The 14,567-nt window shown below is 42.9% G+C and overlaps 1 protein-coding gene across 1 annotated transcript in view; it reads left to right on the top strand.

Moving 5' to 3' along the window:
* Nucleotides 1-2,068: 2,068 nt before the first annotated feature.
* Nucleotides 2,069-14,567, top strand: part of tlcd3a (TLC domain containing 3A) — a gene marked incomplete at both ends in the record, with an annotated part of 54,895 nt that continues 42,396 nt past the window's right edge. Inside the window, one exon of the mRNA XM_080749486.1 lies at nt 2,069-2,190. Within this exon, the coding sequence (XP_080605612.1) occupies nt 2,069-2,190 (122 nt within the window). The remainder of the gene's footprint in view (nt 2,191-14,567) is intronic.

The raw sequence follows: 14,567 nt of genomic DNA on the forward strand, positions 1-14,567 counted from the left end.
GAAGTGTGTGTGTGATAGAGGCTGGCACCGCCAGGCTAGGTAAGGAAGGGTCTGATCCTACGGATGTTATAGAGTGTGAACCTACAGGATCGGGTCGTGACTGATGAAATGTGTGCCTTGAATGAGAGCTGGCTGTCCAGGACCATACCAAGGTTCTTAGCAGGTGTTGTCTATGGAAATAGTGAGATCTTGCATGGGGCAGGAGCAGGAAGCTGGGAAGAAGAGAAGCTCCGTCTTGTCTGGCTTCAGCTTGAGGCGGCGGGCTAACATCCACTGTGACTGTGAGATGTTCAGTGTTGGGGAAGTTAAAGTTACATGTAACTGAGTTATGTAACTTAGTTACATTTTGCTGTAACTTGCTGGTAACTGAGTTACATTCATATTTCTGTAACTCGTCAAGTAACTGAGATACTTTTTGGGTAATCTTTGCCTCAAGTTACAAGTTACAAGAAGTTACAAGCAAAGTTATAGTTATACATTTAGGTTTTAAGATTGACAAATCAAATATCATGTAACAGTTTAATTAATATGTATAGCAAAGGTATAGCTATCACTACACAAGGCACCAGTCTTTTCTCTTTTTTTACAGTTAAGTTACAGTTTTACAATTGAGATGTGATCAAGAGATGTGATTTTTTTAACCTGTGTTAAATAAAAGTATAAAACTCAGTTGAGAGGCATAGGCCCTATTTTGACACTAAAGTTAAGCATAGTTTTACTGTTGCGATATTGTGACTTTTTTTTTAAGGATATTATATTTTGTTTCATGTACACCAAATGTAGCTACATTCTCAAATTTGTATAACTTGAAACTTTAAAATGTAATTTCTCCTGGGGTATAACTGTAACTTGATCAATATATATATATATACACACACACACACACACACACACACACACACACACACACACACACACATATATATATATATATATATATTAAGACTGGCACTTTAACTGATTCATTGCGATTAATTAATTACAGAAAATTAACGTGATTAAAAAAATTAACGCATTTTAATCACACTAAGTTTTTGCACCACAGAACCTTCAGTTTCGGGCATACCGATCATAGCGATGCACCAACCAAGAAGAGACAACAAACGCAAAGGGAGAAGTAGCCGATCAGAGCGCTTTGCTTGGCCCAGTGGATGCGAAATTTAGATTTAAAAAACTCACTCGTTGATTCACTCGTACAACAACATTTGTTTTACTTGAAAAGAGGGCTTCTCAGGTCAAATATTTATATGCGATTAAACATGCGATTAATTTTGATTAATTAATTACAAAGCCTCTGATTAATTAGATATTTTTTTTAATCGAGTCCCAGCCCTAATATATATATATATGTATATAATTATTATTATTATTAATTAATTTGTTTATTTTAACTCGCTTACACCCCCTATGACATGACATGTAGGCAATCGAATATAATCTTTTTTTTTTTCTTTTTTTTTTAAAGGATTCGTTCAAAAAGAGCGGCTCGTCCACCGGGCTCCCCATCATCACCATACCGTATAGATAGATTCCGTCCTGTGGCGCTGCTGAGGCAAGGGAAACGCTGCTGAGGCTTTAAACTGGGTGACTGCTGCTCTGCTCTGCTCGGTGGCGTGAGCGGTTAAAAGCGTCCAGTAAGCAGCAGCGGCACCACCACCACACACACATCCATAGCCGTTCATTCAGGCAAGAGGCAGCACGCACGGCACGGCACGGCACGGCACAGCACGGCACGGGCCGGCGGTGAATGAATCCACACCACGCACACACACAACAACAGCAGCAGCGAACATGAAACGATGATTTAACGTGGCGTCGTTCGTGTTTTCCATCATCTTCTCCTGGCCGCCACAGAGACAGAGGAGCGTGAGGACGGAGAGAGGAGGGAGAGACCGACGACAGAAGCAGAACAGACCCGGTATATTTAGGCTACGGACCCGGACCGGTACCGACCATAAACCAAACACGGACCGGCAGTGAAGCCCCACACACACTCCTCCAGCCCAGCAGAAACACCGGGGCCGCCGAGCCGAGCACACCGACCGAACGGGACAGACAAGCGGCCAGGATGTTGCAAGTTCTGGCTTGCGGCATCGTAGTTTTCCCCGGTCTGTTCTTCGCCTTTCGGAGGATTCTCCCGTCCATTTTCACGACGTGGACCGATGCCGACGTGGTGCTGGTCAGCGAGAGGTAAGGAAGGCCCTTAGTTTATGTGTATTAATTTATCACCGTGTCATTCTGCTGCTGTGTGGAATATAACGGTTGGAAGCGGCACAGCGTAGAGACACTGTGAATGATATTAGCTAAAGCCCATTAGCCGGTATGCTGCCAGCGGCGTCAGCTAAGGTATGGCAACATGACTGGTGTCTTGCAAGACACCAGTCATGTTGCCATACATTAGCAACAGGCACGATTACAGTACGTTTTTATTATTTCCCCCCTGTAGCCCAAGGTATGGCAGCTGCCATAGCTTGCCATACCCAATTGACGCCTCTGCTGCTGTATGTGTATGTTGTGTAGGCTCGAAGCCGGTCGCTCGAGCGCACATCCTCTGCTATATTTATTGTTATTATTATGTTATTTTAATAGCATTATAACAACATTGTAGCCTATTAATGACTCATATGTGACCAGAGGGGGGCTCTGCCATTGGCATTGTGGGGATTTAAGGGATTTTTGTTCATGTCATTATTGTCATGAAAGCAGGTAATCATCATCATAGCAGCTACACAATACACATTGACATATGGTTGTGCAGTTTATTAGCGACAACACAGACGTGGTAGTAGCATGCATTATGTTATATTTTAATAGGAGCGCAGAGTCAGTCGGCATCCATATATAAGGCGCGTGTGTGTTTAAATGTCTCGTTTTCCTTCTCCGTCGGTCGGTCGTGCGACCCGGCACGGCCGGCAGCGTCGCTCGCCGACGAGAACAGATCTCTACATTGATACACTATAGCGAACGAGTTCGAGCGCCGGGCGAATATGCTATATGACGCGTTGTTCGCTTTGTAGATCTGTTGGTTGTCGGCTAGCGACGTACACCTACCGGCCGGTTGGTCAGTCGCGACCTGAATGCTGTTCGTTTTTTAGGGGAGGCTTTTGTTTGTGTGTGTGTGTGTGTGTGTGTGTGTGTGTGTGTGTGTGTGTGTGTGTGTGTGTGTGTGTGTGTGTGTGTGTGTGTGTGTGTGTGTGTGTGTGTGTGTGTGTGTGTGTGTGTGTGTGTGTGTGTGTGCGCGCACTGTGCAATAAATAACACCTATAATACTGGCGTTACCTATTGGGGGGGCTTTGCGTTGCAGGCAGCCTAATCAGATGAGCTCATGTGTGTGTGTGTGTAGGGTGTTTGTGTTGTTCTTATGTTTTGTGTGGCTGTAGTGTAGTGGTGGCCCGGTTGGTGGTATGACATGCACGCAGCATGCATGCACAGTTGCACACACACACGGGGGTGGTGGGGGTCACTGTTTTCAATGCTCATTTTGTACCCTGGTCTGTCCTGTTAATCCGCCTTCACAGTCTGTACTCTCTGCAGCTCACACAGTCAGTGACGACTGCAGAGAGACTCTGCACCTCTCTCTCTCTCTCTCTCTCTCTCTCTCTCTCTCTCTGTGTGAACCACATTCATGGTGATCACACTTTGGCCTTAATCACGCTCCTATTAATTCCCTAATGCTCATCCAACGGAAAATGCATTTCTTACAGATGCTGAATGACAGACGCCTCGCGGGCTTGTCGGATATAATGTCAGGCCCAGTCAGCCAGCCAGGCAGCCAGGCAGACTGTGCCCATGCCCCCCAAAAATTCATGTCTGCCCAACTGCCTAGCCTAGTGCCTGACTGCCTGCTTGCCGCAAAGTTTGCAAGCTTAGCTTGTTTGTTTGTCTCTGTGATTTACGCCTCTTTACTTTTTTTTATCCCATTTCAAAGACCCCCATGCAGCCTTAGAGATGTACAATGTTTTATCTCCAGGCTTCCCAGTCTACGCTGTAAAAGCCACTGTGTTCATTCAACTCTGACACCAATGACACCCAAATGGACCCTTACAGGTCGATGTGGGTCCCAATTGTACAATGCGAGTTATACAGACCCATACCAATCCATTTGCAGGGGTTGACAGTTGACACTAAGGTCTCAGATGCACTTGCCTGTCGGGCAAGTACAGGTCATGTTTACGTGGCCATAGGTCATGCCCACTTGCCCAAAAAGTAGAAAGTCAATGTTAAATATGTGTTTGTTAAATCCAATCAACGAGTGGCCACAGCCACTTTGAATGAAAAAACAGAATTGAGTGCTACCTGTAAAAAGGTAGCTTGTTATTCATAAATAGCTAATATTTAATGAAGACAGAAAGCACTTGAAGCTGATGGCAAACTCCTCTCGCACGAACATTTTATTTACTTGCCACGGGCAGTCAGGCAAACGTTGGGGACAACCCCTGATTTGGTCCTTCCGGTCAATCATTTATCAGCACGGGACCCCGGAAACCCCTCAACGTCCCCTGGTGTGGGTGCCGGGGGAGTGCCCGGACTTCACGCTGAGAAGCGGTTATTTACACGCGTGGGTTCATGGCCACCGGGTCCTCCAGTTGTTGTCACAGTCCAGCGATATCAACTAACGCGATTTCTGCGTGGCCCCGTGAAGGGCTGACACTTCATTAGTACGTGTTAGGCCGTCCTGACATTATAGCTTGTCTAAAGAACTTCAGGGTCATTAACACACACACACACACACACACACACACACACACACACACACACACACACACACACACACACACACACACACACAATCACCCGCCTTGTTTGTGCAGGGTCTGAAAAAAAAAGAACAGCTTTGGTTTGTGAAATAACATTGAGCATTAGGCCCTCCTAGCCTAGGTTATGATCCGTACCTGCAGCTAAGCCAGGCCTGTTGGAACAGACTCTGCTTGCTGCCTGGCAGGGTGCAGTACCGCTGTGCAATTTAGATTAGCTTCAGTAGCTCATGCATCTAAACAATACTATCACTATGCAATCAGAAGCGGCTTTGTTGTCACATCCCTGGTTTAAATGTGTAAAGATAATGAGTGAGTAAGCCTTGCCGAAGCCATGTAGCCCCATAGGGCAGGCAGGAGCCCCTACATCTCCTGTTTGTGATGCAGTATGAGGTTGCTTGATTGGTGGTACAAGTAGTCTACATACCAGCTGTGATGTACAAGCACACCCCCTGGACATGACACTAGTATGATGCAAGGACTTAACCTCCCATTACAACCATGGACTGTACAAAATAAGTGGACAGATCCACGCCATTGTTTTTTAGACCATAAATGAAGCCTATTTTTCAGCAAATCTGCCATCTTTCTATATCCGCTCCAGAAATGAAGCTGGAAATGAATGCTATTGACTCACTGGATGGCAGGTCTTCACTCTGTTTAGCCAATACAAAACCTAGAAACATAGCCCTACTTTATCATTATGATGATTTAAAAAAGACAAACTAGCGATTGAAAACAAAGCGTTAATCAAAAGGTTTACTAAGATGAAAAAAATCAAATGTAAATATAAATCCTCAGATTTACTTTAGGCTTGCGTTTCTACCAGATTGAACCAGAGGAACAAAGGATTTTGTGGTTCCCGTTCCGAACCAACTTTTACGGTTCGGAACCAACACGGTTCTTGGTGGAAAAGCTCACCTCTGGTTCATCCCATAGGCGGGACAAAGAACCCGAACCGGTTCTTTGCCGGTCGAAAAGCGCCCTCTAATCACAACTCTCCTGGTTCATAGAGTAAAGAAGTGGGTGAAATTCCTTTTCTTTGTACATGCTCCATCATTTTGTATTTTCTGTGAGGAGATAGAGTTAAGAGACTAGAGCAGCAGGAGAGAAAAGATAGAGGTAAGCGAGTAAAGCAGCTGGAGATAAAATACATTTCCGGATAGAAAAAGGTCAAATGATCAAAAAGAGATATTATTCACCCACTCTGACGACATTACAGAGCGGACACAGAATCGCCTTCCACTTTCTCCGTGGCGCTCCCAGTGTGCCAAAGCTTATCTTTCTAATTGATTAAGCACTTGAACCCTATACATGGTTGAGTGGAGTCCCTCAGGGCTCTATACTAGTGTATTTTCAGTTTTCACTCTGCATGGAACATCATCGCTAAAAATGGCCGATCTACAAGCTTTACAATGCGCCATGTTGTAAGCTTTTAGATGTACCATTTTCTGCCGAAGCTTTCCCCAGAATACGGATGCTGGGGTTTAAGTGACAAAAAATACAAAAATAAATCTTATTGTCCAGGGATTTGTATTGAACACATTAACACAAATATATACAACGAGGCGATAGAGCATGATTCTGATTCAGAAAAACGTCGATTTGTTCCCTGAGCTTCCCCACCACAAATAAATCCATCAAAATGTAGGAATGAGACATCAACTATATAAATTATGAATATATTCACCAGCGTGTGTTTCCCTCTTTCATATTGTTCATTTGTCTCTACCCGCAGCGTGTTCAAGACTTTGAAACATTGCATTCAACACGTACGTATTCTTATGCACAACGAAATCCGAGGGTGTCCGTTTTTTCACCTCCCTCCCGCCCAGAAAGTGTACAAATGGACCTGTTCAATCAAAACTCTGGATATTACTGCCGTGTGCCCTTCCAAATGACTGAAAGCACTGAGTGACTACTGACTATTTGTCTACTAAGAAGTGTCTATTTGTGCGATGTCTCTGTTCATCATGGTAACTGGCAGCCACTTGCCTCCGTGCTTTGATTTAAAGGCATGACCTTGCCCTAGTTTGAAGAATAGCTAGACTTTTACTGGGACTTTATGCCATTGTAGATTCATGGCCTTGGCCTGGGCTTATGCATGCACTGCCCTGATTTCTGCCCATAACAAGGACTAGTCTTGTCCCCTGCAATATATCCATATCAGGCCTGACAGCCTGCTATGAAATTAGATTACTCGTGGAAAAGGGACTCTCTTTGACAAGATTCATGTCCCGTGAACACATTCTGTAACCATGTTTCCCATCTTGGCCACTTTGAACCTGGCTGGCACCGCTATATGGGCCAGGTCATTATAGATCTTTTTTTAATGTTCAGCAATAGCCTATCTACAAGGTTAATTGTTAATGCAAACCATACTTGTTTTACAAAAATTGTTTATTTTCTTTTGTAAAGATATTTTTATTTAGACAAGTCACAAGATTGTAAATTTTACACAATAACAAAGACGAAAGACAAGAACAACAAGTAAAATAAAACAAAACAATACAAATAACCCACCCTCCCACACACACCCCAGGTACAGTATAAGTTTCCGCCTTACATTTGTATGATAAATAGCATAATACAATATCCCATTTGGTTACAAGGGCGCAATGATGGTAACAAAGACATAAAAGGACCACATATTTTCTCATATGTTGCTGGTTTCCTCCTGACATTATACAATATCTTTTCAGGAGTACAATAGGAAGTCAATGTGTTCAAACAATGTCTGAGGGAGGATTTCCAGCTTTCCAATTTTGGAGAATACACTTTTTTCCCCAGCTGTACCTGCCAGCAAAATAAAGTACTTTGGCGTCTTTTAAATGATTAGTGTTTGAATCAGTGGTTCTCAGATCCCCATGTGTGAAGTGACAATTTAAGGAATTAATACCTTAAAGAAAAATACTGCATCAAAAGTAATAAACAAACTATACCATTAAAAACTGGTCAAACATTGGCCAAATTGGCAAATAATAAAATAAATGACTTGAGTCAAACATTGGCCAAATTGTCAAATAATATGAGAATGAGGCAACATATTTGAAAATAGCTGTTCTACAAGCTGACAACAGCTTGTAGATCACAACATTTATCTGTGGAACTGAGCCAAACTAAATGTAATGCATCAAGTCCTACATTCCGAGTGCTTGTCAGGGTGGGGCCACTGGGGGGTCCCCAGTACAAATATGATTGAAAAGGTTGAGAACCACTGCTCTAGATTTTACACCTATGTTTGTTTCCCCTTTTCTTTTACACAGGCCCCCATACTGCAAACAAGGCGTTGCTTTGGAATCAGCTGTGTTTTTTTTCCCCTGCTACAAATATCTAACAGATTTTTGTTCAATTGATAATAATACCGCGACAAATACAGCCAAATCTCAATTATAGCCTTTCACAAGTCAACTCTGACCGTGATGGAAAGTGCAGTGTATTATTCTCAGATGGCATCGTATCAAAGCCTCGCAGGTAGCTGCGCTGATGATGCCAGTGTCTCTGGCCCTTCTCATTTAGCATAGCATAAGCTCCTCAAAGTGCAAATAGCTGGAGCCCTCTCATCTATAGCGCCGTCCACCTGTGCCGTCTTATCACTTCCTCTGAGGCCTAATTAATTTCCCTCCGAAGCGCTAGACAACAGGACAGGAATTGAACGGATCAGTCAGGGTTGTTGAGGCAAACGGAAACACTTTATTATTTCCAAACAGAAGTTTATTGAATGAATTCAGGGGAGAAGTACATTTCATACACCAGGGCTTCTCAAAGTGGGTGCTGTGATGCAAGTCCAGGGGAGCCCGCAGAATACTTTGATAATATATGGAATTTATACATCTCACTTCAGTTTAACCTCTTATACTTAGTTAAACGGACCTGAGTTGCACTCTACTTGGTGCGATCTTCTTCAGGTCAGTACACCAAGTCTTCACCAAAGACCTACAAGCTTTTTTTCTTTTGTTAATGTTACCCCAGAATAGGTATGCTGTGCTTTTAAGTGTTTAAAGTTATTTTCCATCTGTTCTATAATGGAAGCAAACACATACTTAGAGGGGAAGATTACATATTTGACATACATTTAAGGTACTGTAAAGTAACAATGTAATTCAAGGGTGCCCTGGGCCAAAAGATGTTTGAGAAGCCTTACCCTACACACTTAGTTGACTGGGGACCAAATGCGCCACATCAACGTTTAGTGACGCGTGATATCGGGACAGGCTCGTCGATCGGCTATTTCTGCTGATAGTTTTTTAAAACATAAGTTATGAATTGTTACACTTAAACTCAGGATTAGTATACTGCCTCTTGTGCAGGGCCCGAATCAGGTGTCTGAGAACCGTGTCTGAAACAGAGCTGTAGAGTGTTGGAACAATTCCAGAACGGCACCACACGGTTCACTTAGTTCCTCCGTGAGAAAGTACTGAAATGTTTAACTTAAAGCTGTGATGACACCAGGCCTAGAATTTTGTCATTTTAGGGGCAAGGCCACTTGGCCTTTGGTTTTGTCCATCTTTTTAGGGCAGAATTTGAGAAAGGCCAAATGCCAGGGCAGGAAGGCCATCAAATAAAACAATATTTTAGTTCATTGAAAGCATTTGTTGAATTTAAGGGTTAGGGATGATAACCTACTCTGCAGTGAAATACGTAGATAAATGATGGTATATTTACAATCTGATCCATGCTCAGCCCTGCACAACTCGGTCACTGGATTGTTTTAAAGATGGGGACTTGGGGGAGTTAAGATTTCTGAATCTCAACAAAAGACACTGGTGTCTACTTGACAAGAAAGAGACACCGGTGTCTACTGTCTACATATTGACAAGAATGGGGAAGTGGTACAGTCAGCTGGTGCATTAAGGCCAATGTGGCCTCAGGTCATGCCAGTGGTTTGAGGGACACAGGGCCAAACTGAGGGGCAACGACGGCCTTCATGGCATCTATGAAATTCCTGCCCTGGATGACACGCAAAAAAAAGATGAATCAGGCTATCTCTTTGGCTAATATTGCTGATGACGTCACGGCACGCCTCTACTGTACTTCACTGTATGTACTGTCTGTATGTCCGTCCGTCGGTCTCCCCTTGCCCACACTATGAAAACCAGGAAGTCGCCTTATGGGAACATTTCTTTTATTACTAAATCTGTGCATATAAAAAATATATAACCTCTCAGATATCTTAGTTTTAGCAACATTGTTCATGTCAAGCAGTTAGTTTGGCTTATTTGTTGAAATGATAAAAATCGCTATGGTGGACGCTGGACGGTGGATTACGACCCCCGCTGGTGGGTGGTTGAAGGCTGGATTCCAGCCGGGGAGGAGGGAGCTAAAGATGGGCAGATTTGGTGGTGGTGATCGTTGACCGTGACAAATGCGGCGCTGTGCTGTGCTCATTATAATGAATAAGCATGAACAAACTAGTTTATTGTGGACGATATCTATGTAACTAATATATTCGATTGGGTACATATATTTTATATACGCAGAATTACAAAAAAATGTCCTGGTCAGTGCGAGCCAAGTCAGCCGGGAGGCACTGCGCTCTCTCTGCTGACTGTTTCAGAGTGTTTATAGAGAGACTACGTGACCTACTGTATCATAATGTTAAATGTCGGTGCGTGTCCCTCCCACTTTAAGTAAAAGTATCAATAAGGCAATGTAGAAATACTGTCACAAGTGGTTAATGTATGTTTTGTAATAATAATGAAAATCTACAAAGTAACTAGTTAGAGTGGTTCCCATGACCTCACAACATACAGAGATCCCTGTCTTCTTCTTCTTCTTTTGTGTATCATCGTCCTTGATGATTGGTTGACAACATTGTATTTCACAAGATTTCTTGTTACTTAGGGGATCCCTGTCTGAACCAGCCACACCACTGTGATGTCACCTCTTTATGCCCATATATGGAGATCCCTGCTCTGAGTATCTGACATCACTGTGACGTCACAGTGATGTGTCAGGGGAACCACAGTGTCAGGCGTTATTCCTGCTCTGAGTATCTGACATCACTGTGATGTCACAGTGATGTGTCAGGGGAACCACAGTGTCAGGCGTTACCCGTCCAGGCGGATACGGTCAAGTTGTGACGGTTCTGACAGTAAACTGCGACCTACGGTCGCAATCAAATAAATGTAGTGTAGTAAAAGTATAACATTTGCCTCTGAGATGTAGTGGAGTAGAAGTAATAGTAAAAGTATTTAAAATTGGAAATACTTCAGTAAAGTAAAGTCAAGATTGTACTCGAGTACTGTACAGTACTTGCTTACTGTAAATGTACTTAAGGAAGTGTGGAAGCCATGGTTACTTTACACCACTGGTTCTTGTAGACGAAAAGAGGCGATAGATAGAGGGGAAGCTTGTGTCATAGTCACAAACTGTACTTGTTACAATAAATGCCAAGGCCAGCATGAAGTGGTGTCTTATTATTCAGTATCATAAGGCCAACTGGATGAATGCCGCCCTCGCATCACACGGACATGCTGCTCAGACAGTTCAGACAGACCAGAACAGCTTGACGGATGGCAAAGCAACAATAAGGCTTTACCTAAACCAGTGGATTCTCAAACCTTTCATGTCAAGAACCCCCAAATTCATATGTATTAAGAGAAGAGTTGTGTATAACAGGGGTCAGCAACCTTTTTGAAATGCTCTGCCATGTTTTTATCTTCTAGATAGTCAGTGTGCCATGTCAACATACATTTTAATGACACCCCATCAAAATTTGGACATATTTGATTGTCAGGACATTGTTATAACGACCATTAGACTCACAGCAATGACCCTATCTCCCCGAATCCCACCCCAGTCAGACTTCAGAATTTTAATGAATGTAGACTTGTGGGCAGGATGTAATTTGTTGCAAATTAGGTGACTTAATTTAATTGGCCAAGTTTAAAACAATATTTGATTTTAAAATATAAATCCTTTCTCTCACACTTCTGCCAGTGTGCCAGTGATCATCCTCCCCTGTGCCAATGTTGGCACAAAGGTTGCCTACCCCTGGTGTACACTGTTTCAAAACTACTCAATTTTTCAAAGTTTTAGCCAAATTATAAAACTGTTTAAACAGATTTTGATACTGTAACATACTTGATTTGTGATCTATAAAAATGGGGCATGTTTGTTTATTGTTTGGCCTCTTATAGGCGAAAAGTCTCTAAATAGTTCCAAAAAATATTTGAATCTATACAATAGCCGATCTAAGGGTTTACGATGCCCTAAGACCCTAAGTTGACTCACATCGCGAAGCGGTGTGAGCTTGTACATTGGCTATTTTCACTGTTTTTGTGAGGCCAAGTATCAAATAATGCTTAAGTGCTTAATCGACTATTTGATTAATTGAAAAAGTAATCGTTTGAATAATCAATAAATAATAAATAATAATGGTTGCTGTTGATAGTTGGTCATCTTGCCTCCATTTATAGTTAACCAGTTAAACCAGATATTGTCATACGATGAAAACAGACGATCTACAAGCTCACAATGTGCCGCCTCTCAAAGCGGTGTGAGCTTGTAGTTTCGGCTATTTTTGCTGCTTAACACTGGCTTACAGCGTAACGACCTGCCCATTATAAGGACACTGGGGTTAATGAGGTCAATAAGCTACCGGCCATTTAATTGATCTACAAGCTGATCTACTTGCTCACAATACACAAGCTTACAACACGTTGCTTTACGGCGCAACTAGCTCTGTTGTTTTCGCGGTGTAACACACCTTATAGCGCTTAATTTATCCACGTGCGACAGGAATACATTATGCATATCCTCTCTGGAAGGTGGAAACTGCATATGTCCAAAACTGTTACTTTTCAGGATTCAAATTTAAAACCCATTTAGGCCTAGATATTATTGAATGCTTTAACCAGTGAAAAATAGCAGGTATACAAGCTCACAGCGCTGCGAGCTTGTAGATCTGCTATTTTTGAAAAAGTCATGAAAATGTGTGCAAATCTTTGAATATATGTATTTTCAAAGCGAACGTTTGTAACTAAAATTTTGCTTTTGGGGGGTCCCTGGAACTAAATATTTTGAGATGGGGGTCCGTGGCCAAATAAATATCATTTTGGGGGTCCTTCACATGAAAAGGTTCCACTGACTACTATGTCACATAGTAGTCTCTCAAGAACAGACTAACTGAGCTCCAGTTGAAGTGAAAATGACCTTTTCTTTGACGTTGGCTGGCCAGATTGCTGGCATAGAAACACAGGTATTTAAAAAAATCTTAGAAGGATGATACTTTTGATACGTGTGAGTGTGATGCTCTAGTACAGGAGTCTTCAACGTTTTCAGGCCAAGGACCCCTTAGTTGAGAGAGAGAGAGATGTAGCAGGGGACCCCCACAACCTTTTTAGAGATTCCATATAGTTTCATTGTTTGACAGCACAATCATCAGTGTATTTTGGATTCATGTCAATTTGTGTTTTCAGATATTTAACCACTTTCACTCTGTAATTAGTCTGCTCTTTTTCCGCTTTACAACAAACCTCTTTGCCAAAAATAGACGATCTACAAGCTCACAGCATCTCGCAGCGCGAGACGTGAGCATGTAGATCTGCTATATTTTTGGCTTACGTTCTCAGAGTAAGGACACTAGGGTTCATAAAAGAGGAGGAAAAAAGTTGAGGAAAAAAAAGTTTCTATCACACAAAGATTTGGAGGATCCCTATAGTAACTGTGGACCCCCTAGGTGTCCCGGACCCCCTGTTGAAGACCCCTGCTGTAGTATGATCAAGTAGGGCTTCAATTGATGAAAAAACACACAAAGTTAAAACATGGATATAAGCGCTTTCTGCCCGACAGCAACGATCTACAAGCCTAGCCTGTTTTTGTGAGAATTTGCTGCCACAACGACATGCCCAAAATAGCCACACCAAGGTTAATGTGGTTAGTAAGCAAGCCGCTAAGTGGGCATGTAATTGATGATCAGGCAAATTAATTACCATCTTTTAGCTATGACAAGTAGTTGGCTTAGCATCGGCGCTACGTATAGCAGCAGCCCAGGGGCGTCAGTTCAGAAAAAGCCAAGGTATGGCAACATGACTGGTGTGAAGGCGCGCGTGCAAGACACCAGTCATGTTGCCATACCTTAGCAACAGGCATGATACATTTATTTTAAGAAGTACATTACATTTTTTCCCCCGTTTCTACGGTTTCTTGGGCTGGATATGGCAGCCCACGGCTATGCAGCTAATGTGCTGGTGCAGCTGCATCCATCCTTTAGGTACAGTAGGTGTTGGTGTGCGTGTGAGAGACACACAGGGATGGACTGAGTGAGGAGGACTGTGTGCTTCACACAGAATGTGCTCAGTGCCCGGTTTCCTGCTTTGTTTCTGCTGTCACTTTTCCTTTTGCTCCGCACTCTTCCTCAGCCAGCCACGGCAGCACTGTGTTCACTTGAGAGGGGGGAGAGAGGTGTGTGTGTGTGTGTGTGTGTGTGTGTGTGTGTGTGTGTGTGTGTGTGTGTGTGTGTGTGTGTGTGTGTGTGTGTGTGTGTGTGTGTGTGGTGTGTGTGTGTGTGTGTGTGTGTGTGTGTGTGTGTGTGTGTGTGTGTGTGTGTGTGTGTGTGTGTGTGTGTGTGTGTGTGTGTGTGTGTGTGTGTGTGTGTGTGTGTGTGTGTGTGTGGACAGGCAGAGGAGAAGAGAGCGAGTGAGGTGTAGGACAAAGTGGCACAAAGACAGAAAAAGAGAGGAGAGACAGTAACGGAAATGTGTGTGGTCGGGCATGAGAGTAGGGATGGGACGATATGAAAATTTCATATTATGATTGTGACAAAAGAAATCGCGATTTACGATATCATCGCGATAATCAAAATCCATT

This window comes from Nannobrachium achirus (assembly GCF_963921795.1).
Source record: "Nannobrachium achirus genome assembly, chromosome: 19".
NCBI classification, from domain to species: domain Eukaryota; kingdom Metazoa; phylum Chordata; class Actinopteri; order Myctophiformes; family Myctophidae; genus Nannobrachium; species Nannobrachium achirus.